The sequence below is a fragment of the Cervus canadensis genome, chromosome 1 (genome assembly GCF_019320065.1).
Source record: "Cervus canadensis isolate Bull #8, Minnesota chromosome 1, ASM1932006v1, whole genome shotgun sequence".
Lineage (NCBI taxonomy): Eukaryota > Metazoa > Chordata > Mammalia > Artiodactyla > Cervidae > Cervus > Cervus canadensis.
This window is the reverse complement of record NC_057386.1, coordinates 19,834,687-19,848,732: the sequence shown is the minus strand read 5'-3', so window position 1 is coordinate 19,848,732 and position 14,046 is coordinate 19,834,687. Positions and strand designations below refer to the sequence as shown.

Sequence of the window (14,046 nt, the reverse complement as noted above, 5' to 3'; positions counted from 1 at the left end):
ATCCCCTCCATCCAGCTCAGCATCGACACCACCTCCTAAAGATCCTCCCATTGATCAGTTGGCCTGCCTATCACTCGCGAAAATGTCATCTCAGCATCATCATAAAAGACCATGGCTGCATCGACGACCTTCTCAAGCCACACAACGCGCCAACAGACCAATGTGGGGCCAAGTCAAGCGTCTCTGTCATCTCGCCACAGACATGGTAAAATCTCAAAAGATTCCAGTTACTGCTGAAAACCACTTCCTTGCCATCTTGGCTCTACTTTCGTGTCAGGTAATATTGGTCTCTTCTCATGATGCTTATTGGGCTTATTTTCCAGATCCACCAGTTTTACAGGTTGTTACTTGGGATGAAATGCCAATAAGGGTAACTTCTGATAAAACTAAAGTGCTTGGTGGATCCTATTCTCCTTATCGTACAGGGAAATATCCAATTAATTTTAATTTTACATATTATGGGCTAACTAGTAACCCACCAATTTGCTTTAACTTTCCACACAATGAGATTAAAAAAAATGATGATTACACAGTCTAAAGTCGGCTGTGTGGGAGCCTCTAAAAAGGCAATTATAACTGACTCATCAGCAAATGGCCAAAAGACCAGATATGTTTGGTCGATGTTCTTGAGATTGCCAGGAATCTTGGATCCTTATATTCAAACTAAAGACAAGGCTCCACCACCTTATTCTAAGTGTTCAGGACCTCCATCTAAATCATCTAATGAATCTGATAAAGTGTGGAATACAATTAGTTATGATATAGGGTACCCACCATGGAAATTGTGTATTTATGACTCTTGCATTGATTATAAAATTGCTGGAGGTAGAAATGTTACAATAAATGATTGGAGTAATCCAAATCCTGAATATGATCCTAAAACTATTAAAAATTATACCAACAGATTTGTAAATTGGAAAAATTCAACAGTGCCCTGGCCAGTGACTGCCTCTAGATGGCAAACAATGCCTTAGTCCCTCTAATGCTAACATACCGGAGGGACGGGCACGTACTTTGGCAGCCTAACTTATGGAGAGCTGTGGCAGCAACCAGCTCTATACTTTCAACTCAACCCAATGGAACTATGTTATACTATATTCAGGCTTGTTTACCATCACCTTATGCTTTCATGTATACTAATGACTCCAACAAACTGCAAATATATCCTAATTACACTGGAGGACCTACAATAGTTACTTGTGATCAATGCATATGATCTACCTGTATAACTTCTTCTTTTAATGTTCAAGCCTTTGTTATTCTTAAAAGACCTCCTTATTTTATGATACCAGTCAATATTACGGGTATCTTGTATGATAATTATGGATTGCTAGTTCTACAGCAAGTTAAAGAATTGCTTAGTGGAGGCTGCGGAGGTGGCGGAGGCGGCGGTGGGAGAAAAAAAAAAAAAAGAATTGCTTAGACCTCGTAGGTTGATAGGACTGTTAATTTTAGGGATTTCTGCATTGATAGCCTCTATAGCTTCAGTTACTGTTGCCGCAGTTTCACTTTCTCAGCAAGTGCATACCACTCAGCATGTTAATGATCTATCCAAGAACGTTTCACTTACTCTTGCTATTCAAGAAACTATTGATACAAAATTAGAAGCTAAAGTAGATGCTTTAGAAGAAGCTGTATTACGTATAGGAACTGAGCTTCAGGCTTTGCGTGTCCGATTGTCTCTTAAATGTCATGCAGAATATAGATGGATTTGTGTTATTCCTTTAAAAGTTAATGATTCTTCATATTCTTGGAACCAAGTTCGCAATCACATTGTCGGGATTTGGAACAGTTCTGATACTAGTATAGTTAATGATTCTTCATATTCTTGGAACCAAGTTCGCAATCACATTGTCGGGATTTGGAACAGTTCTGATACTAGTATAGATTTAACCAAGCCAACAAGTATAGATTTAACCAATATAGTAACAAGGCCTCACTGGAAAAGTCCAAACAAACCTTTTTGGAAATGCTTATGATTGCTCTGGCTCAGGACACAACCATAAACATCAAGTCAAAAAAGAAAAGGCCACAGGTATAGTTTGCTGCTTGCTTAAAAGATTATAATGTTCTAGAATAGAAAAGAGTAGAGGTATTTGGATTTAGAAGTAGATACACTGCTTTAGTTTTCTTGCTCCTTGGTTGGAAGGGTTTTCATTATTGCTATTTCCTTGTTGCTATTTGTTCACTGTTTCCCTTTCTTTAAACAACATGGGATATTATGGGTATTTTTGTAAAATTAGAAAATGGGGTATATAGGATTTCAATAGAAGATTTATATTAACCAGCTTCACTGCCGTTATCTCACTATTGATAGAGGTGTTTTGCTGCTTTAGAGGTGTTTTTGCTGTTTAATAGTTAATCATTGTAAATTGAGATTTTGTGGTTTCAGGTAAAGAAAAATATCAGGTTTTTCTCATGATACTGTTCTCAGAAATGTCAAACATGTTACTCTGACCCTTCCCATGTATGGTTTTATTTTCCAAAGAATTTACACTATACCTGAGATTTGTGGAACATTGTTTTCGTTAGAGTGAGAATGTTAGGCCATTGAGGCAAGAAGACTATGTACGGGACATTCAAGTATAAAGCCTGTAATTGGAAACATTCTAGATGAATGCATAGGGGAAAAACACGGGAAAAAAATATTGACGGAAGCACAAACCAATGTCTGATGTAATATGTGGTGACTTAAGGGGGAGGTAATGTTCATTCTATAAAAACTGAGCTATCCTAAAAATAAAAATAAAAAAGCTACCTTCTGTGTGTGTGTGTGTCTGTCTGTCTTCCTCGCCGATGCCACTCATCCCTTGGGTATTCCTGGTCCTCAGCAGATCCCGACCTACGCAGAAGCTGACTCTCACCAGGAGGTCTAGCTGAGGCTGCAGGCCTGGCTGATCAGACCAATGCTCCATCCTCCTTCTGGAAACCAGCAAAAGGAGCTGGAGTGGCAGGAGCCACTGAAAGGGCCTGCAGGCTTGCAGAGACGATCTGATTTCCTCTGAGGTTGGGTGCTGGAGGAGGGGTGGAGATAGAGATTAGATGGGGAGGTTGCAGACAGAGGAAGGTAGTAGGGGTGCCCCAGGAGGAACTTAATAAAGAAGATACATTAGCAGGCTTGTCAGGTATGAACACACAGTCCTCTGGGTAACGGCACAGGTGCCTCCTTGCGAGGCAGCGATAATGTTCAGAGGCATCCTATTTTAGAGGACAGCTTTCTCATTAGAGACCTCAGGACGGGTTTTGTTGGTTATCATTTAAGGCTTGCTGGGTGCTGTCAGTGAGGGCATGTGTGTGTGCTGTAACTTTCCCCAGGCCAAAGGAGGGAACAAAGACCACAGTCTAATGATTTGTGACAGTGAACATAGAATGTGCTCACGTGGCCCTGAAGAGAAGATGGTGGCAGGTTTAGGTACTTGACCTGGTTGTGCATATCATACATATTGACCAAGGATGCAGCACTGTCAAGTGTGAGGACGGGGGCACGGTGGGAGGTGCTGGATATGCCAGACCAGACCTTCATCTTCTCTCTCTCTCTTTTTTTGGCCACGTGGCTTGTGGGATCTTAGCTCCCTGACCAGGGATCAAACCTGCACCCCCAACAGTGAAAGAACAGAGTCCTAACCATGGGGCCCCCAGGGAATTCCCACCTTCTTCCCTTTTTTAGTGGTGCGTGGTCCACTCCAAGTAGAGGCTGTTTCAACAACCAATCCATCACTGGTTGGGAACTCCGATGGATGCCCCCTGACTCCTTTGGCAGTTGCTTTGGGCACTGTTTAGAACACAAAGGTCATGCTGTTACTGTGTTAACCATGTCACTATATTTCAAGAGTAACTGGGTATTCTTGACAATAAGCCATCCCATCCAGGCTCTTCAGTGATTGCTTTTTCAATGCACCCAATCTGTTATATCTACTGAAGGGTCAGTTTCTAGAGTTTGTACCCAGGTAGGGCATCAGCTTCCTGATTGCTAGGAGATGTCAGCGCCTTATGAGCCAGAATGTGGAAGATGGTGAGGACCATCTCATGTTCTTGCAGACGAACACAAATGTCTTCACACATCTTGACCTTACCAGGGCTTATCCATCTCTCAGCTTCCCTTTGTCCAAGCCATAAGGTAAACCCCTTTATTTATTTTTATAATCGCCTGAGTTTATTCACATTTCACCAACTGTACAGGCAAGTGCATGTGTGTGTGTGCACACAAGTGCAATTCTTTTTTTTAATTAATTATTTTATTTTTGGTTGAGCTGGGTCTTCATTGCTGTGTGCAGACTTTCTCTACTTGTAGTGAGCAGGGGCTTCTCATTACAGTGGCTTCTCTTGCTGCGGAAGGGTTAATCCTTTAGAACAGCCCAACTGTTCTGCATTCAGCCCATTGGCTGCTGCAGTTCCTTCCTGTTTCCATCCAGATGATGTCATTGTTGGGCAGAATAGCAGCTTCAGTCCAAGTGGGTGGGGTGCCCTGGTTAGACCCATCTGTATACCAGGCACCAGCGGGGACCCCTGCTCCCACCCCACCTCTCTACAAGCTGCAGGGGCCACTCCAGGTATAGAGGCATCTCCACATTCTTCAGGGCCAAGTAGCACTTGAATATCTAGAGACAGTGGACTGGTAGACAAGGTACCCTTTTGTTGCAAATGGGCCACTTAGTTAATGTGGGGGTTGAACCATGGCAAACGTGGGCTGATGGAACATAGTCTCAACCCTGCTCTTGACAGGAAGGGAAGTCCTTACCTTTCACCAAAGGCTCTACCTGGTGAGGTGTTCTGTGTACACTGCAAGGAGGCTTTATGGGGGTGTATTGGGGTTTGTCCCCTCCCAGAGCTGGGACCAAAATCCTAGGGTGCTCTCGCCTTCTGTTGTCTCTGCCGCCATGTGTTTGGAGTCACAGACGCCTCTAACGCCAATGGTGTCCCCGCTGGGAGAGGCCCAGTGCTGTGATGTGTTTCACTGGTATTCTTGCTATCTCAAAGGCGGCTTGCTGCCCTGACCCCCAGCCCCACGTGTTCTTTCTCTTTACCAGGTGGGATAAGGGATGGAGGTATCAGGCCAGGTGGGGAATAAAAGTCCCCCCAAACCCCCAAATCCCCCACAAAGGCTTGCACCTCTTTCATGTTCTTAGGGGTTGCACAGGCTTGTAACTTATCAATCACAGCTTCCGAGACACAAAACTTTACGGGGTTGCCTGGGCCTTGAATTTTCTGAGGGCTCACCACCCATCCTCTCCTCACTGATGTTCCAACAACATCTGCAGAGGGTCCTGAAGCAGAGGCAAGTCTGCACATGTTAACATTATATCATCAATGTAATGGGCCATTTTACTGATGTGGGGAAGGAGTATAAGGACAAGTCCTGGGCTCCCATCTCACGACATGTGGAGGGGCTGTGCAAGTGACCATGGGGAAGCCCTCGAAAGGTCCACTGTCACTCCTCCCACAAGAAGGGAAGTTGATGCCAAGTGTAGACTGAAAAGAGCATTTGCTAAGCCCCATACTACATGGTAGGCTCCTAAGACGGCAGGGCTGGCATTGTTGGGCACAGCCACGTGGATGGGGGCTTGTTCAACTCTCCGTGGTCCACAGTCAGCTGCCATGAGCCATCTGGCAACTGTACCATTTTAGCAACTGTACCAGGCTGATGAAAGCATTAAGGGCACAGCGTACCATTCCCATGCAGTGCAGTTCTAGAATAGTTTCTTCTGTATAATTCCTTAAGTCCCGCCCACTTGACAGTTACTATTCTTCCCCTAGGTTCCCAGGTGGTGTTGCTGGTTCCATTACTTTAACCCTGAGGCAGAATTCCCTGACAGAGGTTTGCAGAGTTTGACCTTGTAGGATACCAGTGCCCACTATGTTCCTTGTATTGGATATTTTCAGGGTGTGTGCCAGGGCAGGGAGAATGCCCAATTTGTTTTGTGAAAAGGACCCTCCTGATTGCAACCATTTGCCCTCTATAATTCAGTGGTGCTGAGGGAGCCTGGAAAACTTCTGAGGGTGACTATGTGTTAGAGTATGTCTGGGGAATTCCATGGCAGTCCAGTGGTCAGGATTCCAGGCTTTCACTGCCATGGCCCAGGCTCAATCCCTGATTGGGAGACTAAGATTGCACAAGCTAGGCAGCATGGCCAAAAAGGAAAAAGAAATTAGGGTAGACTGGCTTCAGTATCTGCTGAAGCTGTCCCCTTTTATTACTGGAAGATCAATCAGTGTTGAGCTCCAACCAGTTGCCTCCAATGGGTCTCACCTGGAGGCAATCTTGGCCTGCATCCTATAAGCTGGGCTGTGGGAGGCAGCCACCTTGAATAGGAGTTTTTCCAAGGCCTCTGCTGGGGTTGGCAGGGCAGTAGGGATTTAGGGGCACGTAGGGCAGGTCTGAACAGTTGTTCAGGTTTTAAGGCTTTCCACAGGCCAACCAACACAGCATTGGATGGCCAGTTTATATTTTCCTGTGCAGTCCTGGCAGTAATGAGGTCAAACCACATTGGCTTCCAGGTTACTTTTACCAAACTCTTTACAGCCCTGCGGGATAGCATTCTGGCTTTTCGAGCTCCCTCTGTGTCTTGGGTCTTCCCTGCAGGCCAGTATATACCCGTTCCTGGGATTTGTCAGTTTCTCCCAGATCAACACAGGTTGCCCAACATCATGAACTTCTTGTCCCACAACTGGGCTCAGCACAGAGGTCACATCCCGTATACCGGTGATGGAGGCAGACTGGAGGATCCTGGCTTTCATTCCTGCAGTGAATTTGGCCCAATCAGCCCTTCAAATCTAGGAGTTGCCCCTCTTCTATGGACATCCAGGGTCTCACACGCCCAAGGAGACCCCCCACACACATTGGGACAAGCCTTCCTGCAGGCTAGAATGATCCAGTCTATGAGGAAGTGAGAACCTTGTTCCCCCTTCCCTTAAGTCCTATGCAGATGCTGCAGGAGGGGAGGCTGTGTAGTGATTTTGCTCAGTTTCTCTGCCTTCTCCCCAGCCAGGGACGTTCCCCCACCCCACCCCACCCCACCCCACCCCCAATCCCATAGCTAACCATGCTAGGATACTTTCCCTGGCCTTTTGCTGGAATTTGGCAGCTACATCAATAACCTCAGTGGACGTTTATTCTGTCATCATGAACGTTTCCTGAACAAGGGCTGACGTGCCAGCTGGGGGTGGGGGTCGTTGCTGGGTTTTTGTTTTCCTCTGTATAAGGGGGTCCTAGGGCATGAGGTGTGTTTGGTCTTTGGACTGTCAGTCACCACAACACCTTCCCCTTCTCTCTACTCACTTTCCCAGGGAGTCCACCTCTTAGCCTCTGGTCAGGCTTTGTCACAAGTGCTTGGACCTTAATTCGAGGTGGCTCATGAGCTCCTAGCTTTGCAAACAGCAGGGGTAATATTTCCAAATTATCATCCTGCTCTCCCACCTGCCTGCCAGCCCTGAAGTGAGCACCACACATGCTTCTCCATCCTCAGTTCTCCTTCTAACTTTCCAGCTTGAGTTTCAGCCTCTAGTTGGGCACTGGTGGCCAGTGATCTGCCCACAGCAGCGGCCAACCCACTCCAGGATATTCATCTCTCGTCTTTGCAGTGGTTCACCCTGCGTGGTTCCTCAAACAAGCTCACTAGACCAGCTTGCATTTCCCAACCCCATGCAGGTGCCTCTTTCCCAAGGTCCATTCTTTGGTCTCCTGGTCAGCTTGCCACCAACGTTGATTTGTCAACTGGGGGCAAAGACCGCCAGACTGATGAAAGAAGCAACTACTCTAGATTGGAAGGTGGCAGGTTTAATAAGCAACGTGAACTTCCCGGACATCCAGTGGTTTAGGCTAAGCCTGCCAGTGCAGGGGGTGCAAGTTCAATCCCACATGCCATGAAGTGTGGCCAGAAAAGCTTTTTTTTTTTTTTTTAAAGCAAGGTAACTTACATACAAGGCTTGTCGTGGTGGAGAAAGAAGAGTAGATCTCTGCACCCACCCACCAGAATCTCCAAGTTTCTATAGAGGCCTTACCTAGGTTCAGTCACCTAAACCATCCAGGTGGTCTCATCAGCATGTTGCCCTTGAGAGGCTGCATGCTTGAAATAGGTCCCACTGGAGGAATCATAGGCAGACTACATTCCAAGGACATGGGAGGGGTGAGCTGCCTCTGACTGCCCAAGTCCAGCTCAAGGGTCGATTGGCAGTCACCTCCTCCAGAGAGCTCCTCCAACAATGACTCTGTAAGCATGTGAAACAGTGTGTCCAGATGTTTCAGGGAACTGCCTCAGTCTTTGTGGTTTGCTTCCTCAGCTGGGTCTTCTCTCTCTTTTTTAAAGTTTATTTTTGGCTGCACTGGGTCTTCATTGCTGGGAGGGCTTTTTCTAGTTGTGGTGAGTCCGAGTTACGGTGCAAGGACTTCTCATTTCGGTGTCTTGTTGCAGAACAAGGGCTCTAGGTTCAAGGGCTCAGTAGTTGTGGCACAGGGGCTTAGCTGCCCCTTGGCATGTGGAATCTTCCCGGACCAGTGATCGAACCCAGTCCCCTGCATTTGCAGGCAGATTCTTAACCACTGGACTGCCAGGGAAGTCCTGGGTCCTCTCTTTAAAACCCAACTTAATATGTCTCTGCAAGAAGACTGGTCTCAAGGCCTTTGTGGCACTAAAACTCTTCCACCATTGACTTCAGGACCAGATCCAGGTTCTGTGAGGCCATAAGCTTATACACTTTGGGAGACCTCTTTATAAAAAAAACACAAAATTAAGTGTGCAAGTGAGCATTTATTATGGGAATAGAAACCACAGCACATTACTATAGTGGACCTTGGAAATTGGTTTCCCTCCGTTTTGAGATCGCCCTGGACAATTTACCTGAAATGTTCCTAATGGCAACCTGGCTTTGTCTTCCCACGGAGACTACCAATTCCAGCCTCTCCAGCACTCTTTGCATGCTAAGTCGTTTCAGTCGTGTCCGACTCTTTGCGACCCGATGGACTGTGGCCCACCAGGCTCCTCTGTCCAAGGAATTCTCCAGGCAAGAATACTGGAGTGGGTGGCCATTTCCTTCTCCAGACCAGCACTCTTTAGCCTCATGGTAAATTCTCACCACTGAGTCTCCTCCCCCAGCCCCGCTGCCTTTTCTTCCGCCCACAGGAACCATTCTCTGGCAGCTCTACTGAGCTCACACGCACAGCTCTCCTCTTCTTCCGCCTCTCTCAGGAAAACCATCATATCACTGGTTCTAGGTGATATGGAGAGCACTGCACGGGAGCCACGACACATGGCCTCTGTCCTTACCTCCCTAGATGTCCCTGGAACATACAGGGCCTCAATGTTTCCATCTGTGAAATGGGGACTTGGACAGAACTGTTCCGTGACCTCCCACATGAGGATCCTTAGACTGGGAGGGCGTCAGGACGGCCCTGGGGACGCAGAGCCCTAACTTGAATGCTACCCTATGACATCTCCCTCCACCTCTGTCCCCGCGATTTATTAAGCAGGAAAGCCAGGTGTTAGTCCCGCCTTTGCCGCTGTCTCCCAATGATCTGGCTGAAGCCAGTCTCTTCTCTCAGAGTCTGAAGGGCATCCGTTAAACAGGCTTTCAAGCCCGCCTTGCCCTGCCTGCGTGCTAAGTCTCTTCAGTTGTGTCCGACTTGTGTAGCTCGGCAAGCTCCTCTGTCCATGGGATTTTCCAGGAAAGAATACTAGAGTGGGTTGCTGTTTCCTTCTCCAGCCGCCTAGCCCCACTCCGCCCAGTTTCCGTGAGATTAGGTTTTGGAAACAAGTTTTCACGCACCTCCCACGCCTCAGAGCTCCACCCCTTTGCAACTGCAAGCACCACCCCCCACCCCCGCCTTCAAATGAAAAATCTCGCGAGAATCCCTCGCCGAACCAAAGCTGAGATTTTTGGCCTTTCTTAGGTTCCGTAGTTTCGAGTCACAGCTCCGGAACTTGTGTTAACGGGTCGCGGCTGGGGAAGCCTCCGCGGTAGTGCAAGCGGAACCAAAGCCCGGAGGTCTCAGTAAGTAGGACCCGAGCCTGAGTGTCCCCTTTTAGTTCCCTCCTCCAATTCCTTGAAGATGCTGGTGCAGCTCAGCAAGAACGCCCGGGATTTCTGGATTCCCAGTCTTACGACGTAGGGGCTCCTGCCCAGTTCCTCTCCCCACCCCAGGATTTTGATTCAATTCAGCGAATTCACCGCTCTGAGAGATGATAAAACTGAGATTTAGAACACAGCCCGGAGGCGCCATTTTCCAAGCCCAGTCCCCTTCCCCAGGTTCCTCTCGGTCGGCACTGAGAACCCCGTCCCTGCTCCAGGTCCCCCTCTCTTGGGTCCGAGTCCCCCTACAGTTTTCGGCCTCAAACACATACCACCCAGTCACCCTCGCCTCGTCTCCCTGACTGTCCGCAGGCCTGGGCAGGATGGCCGTATTCCGGTCGGGCCTCCTGGTGCTGACAACGCCGCTGACCTCCCTGGCCCCTCGCCTGGCCCCTATCCTGTCTTCGGCAGCCCGGCTGGTGAATCACACGCTCTATGTACACCTGCAGCCGGGCATGAGCCTGGGCGGCCCGGCTCAACCCCAGTCCAGCCCCGTGCAGGCCACGTTTGAAGTTATCGATTTCATCACGCACCTCTACGCAGGCGCCGATGTCCACAGGCACCTGGACGTCAGAATTCTGCTGACAAATATCCGAACCAAGAGCTGTCTCCCTCCCCTACCCACCTCAGTCCAGAACCTGGCCCACCCCCCGGAAGTGGTCCTGACTGACTTCCAGACCCTGGATGGAAGCCAATACAATCCGGCCAAGCAACAGCTAGAGCGTTATGCCACCAGCTGTTACAGCTGTTGTCCGCAACTGTCTTCAGTGCTGCTGTACCCAGATTATGGGCCTGCAGTGCCCCCCGTGGGGTCCCTGGGCGTCCACTTACCCTCCACCATCAAGCCAACCTCCCCTGTGGCCAGGTCTGCAAAGCAGCCAGTGCGCAGCCACCAGCGGGGGGCTGTGGGCGGCACCTTTGACCACCTTCACAATGCCCACAAGATGTTGCTCAGCGTGGCGTGCATCCTGGCTCAGGAGCAGCTTGTGGTGGGAGTAGCAGACAAAGACCTGCTGAAGAGTGAGTGACAAGAGACTCTGGATTGGGGCAGCCTTACCCTCCCCCGGCAGGACAAGGCTGAGGAAGGGTGGGGCCATCCATTACTTCCCACCCCTCCTAAATGTCACAGTGCCTGGGGTGCAGTTCGCACTGAGGGGATATGTTAAATGAATAAATGCAGCTTATTTGGTGTGTGGTCTAGTCACCAATCAGGATCCCCCAGGTGTGGAGCCAAAGAATCTGCACTTATAAACAAGTTCTCCAGGTGATGAATCCTAAAGTCTGAGCCCCTGGGAATAAATGGATGAGTAAGTTATAGGTAGCAGTGCCGAGGGCAGTAAGAGGAGGATCTTGAAATTCTCTGGCTCTTGGAATTCTTAATCTGACCTCCTGGCACTGCCAGTTCTCTGCACATGTGCCAGCCCTTGCAGCAGTACTGTGCTTGCCTGCTGCCTCCTCCTCATAGGCCCCTTCGTCCTGCCTCCACCTCCCCTCTGGAGATAGGATGCTTAGGGACACTCTTCCCCAAACTGGCCCACTCTCATCCTCCCCGGTAAGAAGATCTCACTGTTCTTCTGGGCTCCTTCCCCAGGCAAGTTGCTCCCTGAGCTGCTCCAGCCCTACACAGAACGCGTGGAACATCTGAGTGAGTTCCTGGTGGACATCAAGCCCTCCTTGACATTTGATATCATCCCCCTGCTCGACCCCTATGGGCCCGCTGGCTCTGACCCCTCTCTGGAGTTCCTGGTGGTCAGCGAGGAGACCTATCGTGGGGGGATGGCCGTCAACCGCTTCCGCCTTGAGAATGTAACCCCTGGGGGCGACTGGCAGAGGGAGCGGAGGGGGATGGGGAAGGCCACTGGGGGCTGTTGGAAGTACCGTGACCCCACAGGAGGGAAGAGAGGGCTGAAGGTGGTGGGAAGAAGCAAGGAGGAACTGGTTCCCAGCTTGCCCTCTGAGGCAAGCTCCACCTCTGGGGTAGGCAGGGGAGGATAAGGTGATAGACTTGTCCTTGTCCATCTCACCCCTCCTTCTCTCTCCTCACTCTTCCTTTGCTTCAGAACCTGGAGGAGCTCACCTTGTACCAGATCCAGCTGCTGAAGGACCTGAACCACAAGGAAAACGAGGAGGACAAAGTCAGCTCCTCCAGCTTCCGCCAACAAATGCTGGGAAACCTGCTCCGGCCTCCATATGTAAGCCCCCACCCACATGTGGGTGGGCTGGGATTGCTGGAGAGGAAAGACTGAACGGTTCAGCCTCCATCCTGAGTCCGGGGACCCTAGTAACTGTGGGGTTCTCTCTTATGTACCCGTAGAAGAGGCCAGAGCTTCCCCCAGGTTTCTACGTGATTGGGCTGACGGGCATCAGTGGCTCTGGAAAGAGCTCAGTAGCTCAGCGGCTGAAGGGCCTGGGCGCATATATCATCGACAGTGACCACCTGGGTCACCGGGCCTATGCCCCGGGCGGTCCTGCCTACCAGCCGGTGGTGGAAGCCTTTGGAACAGGTAATAAGTGGGGAGGACTGGAGGTGGCCTGAAGCAAGGAGGTGGCCTGGCCTCCTTGCCCAGTCCTTCATCTCTGTCGTCCAGATATTCTCCATAAAGATGGCATTATCAACAGGAAGGTCCTGGGCAGCCGGGTGTTTGGGAACAAGGTAAATACACACCTCTCCAAGGGCTCTGCAGCTGCGCCAGACCCGGAGGTGGGGACCCACTGTACCTCTCTGTTCCGGCCCCAAATGCCAGTCTCCACCACCTGTTCCCCACCACCTGCTCCCTCGGGCTGGCTCCATCTCTGGGGAAAGGTGAACTTGGCCCACCCCTTGCATTCCCTTCCTTAGAAGCAGCTGAAGATGCTCACGGATATTATGTGGCCAGTTATCGCAAAGCTGGCCAGAGAGGAGATGGATCAGGCTATGGCTGAGGGTGAGTGAGCAGCCCAGGGAAACAGTGGCACAGATTCTCCCTCCAGAGCTCCCCCACCCCAAACCAGACCATCCACTTTCCCTGGGATTACGTTTCCTTGGCTCTATGACTGGTAGCAAGTGGTGGGGTACTGCTGGCAGTGACTGGGGTTTCCCCACAGGAAAGCGTGTGTGCGTGATTGATGCCGCCATGCTGCTTGAAGCCGGCTGGCAGAACATGGTGCATGAGGTGTGGACGGTTGTCATCCCCGAGACCGAGGTATCTGGATCCCACCCCCCACTCCATCATTGTAGCCCAGTTCCTGCCCAGAACCAGTGGGCTGACAAATGCCCTGTCTGCCCAGGCCATACGACGCATCGTGGAGAGGGATGGCCTGAGTGAGGCTGCGGCTCAGAGCAGGCTGCAGAGCCAGATGAGTGGGCAGCAGCTTGTGGCTCAGAGTCACGTGGTGCTGAGCACCATGTGGGAGCCGCATATCACCCAGCGCCAGGTTGGTGCCCAGGGAAAGGCTGGGTTGTGGGGAGGGAGTCTCAGTGAATACCCGTCTGACCCTGTCCCTGTTTTCTTCCTGACATTCTCGCCTGTCCCAAGGTGGAGAAAGCCTGGGCCCTCCTGCAGAAGCGCATCTCTGAGGCACCATCAGGCCAATGACTGACAGATTTCTCTGTGGGGTCATAGTGGCCCCTGGAGCTGACAGATCCAGCGGTGAGGAGGAATGGAACCTTGAAGCTCACTCTAGCCTGGGCCTAGAGGGCTCTAAGCTAAGCTGGGCAGGGCAGGGCTGGGCCCGCTGGACACAGGGAGCCTACCCAGCTTGCCAGTGGTTGGCCAACACTGAGGATGCAGCTCATGCGGGTGCAGGCCGCTGGCATTGTTCTATCCCTGCTTTTGTCCACAGGTCTTTGGTACCCATGCTGGGCTGGGGCCAGGGCAAACTGGAACCTGTAACAGAATTAAAGGTGAATGTTGCCATGGTGTCTGCTTCCTGCTTCAATGACTCTGGGTATCTTTGTGACCCTTGAGCCCCAAGTGCAAGGCCTAGTCCTGAGCTGGAAGCCAG

General features: G+C 50.3%; 1 protein-coding gene across 1 annotated transcript; it reads left to right on the top strand.

The window, feature by feature from the left end:
- Window positions 1-9,842: 9,842 nt before the first annotated feature.
- COASY (Coenzyme A synthase) lies at window positions 9,843-13,961 on the top strand. The gene is made up of 10 exons (XM_043468123.1): window positions 9,843-9,984; window positions 10,375-11,082; window positions 11,654-11,868; window positions 12,123-12,254; window positions 12,377-12,566; window positions 12,651-12,715; window positions 12,902-12,986; window positions 13,147-13,244; window positions 13,330-13,476; window positions 13,578-13,961. Exons 2-10 carry the CDS (start codon window positions 10,386-10,388, stop codon window positions 13,635-13,637), a joined length of 1,689 nt encoding a protein of 562 aa, XP_043324058.1. The 5' UTR covers window positions 9,843-9,984; window positions 10,375-10,385; the 3' UTR covers window positions 13,638-13,961.
- The last annotated feature ends 85 nt before the right edge of the window (window positions 13,962-14,046 follow it).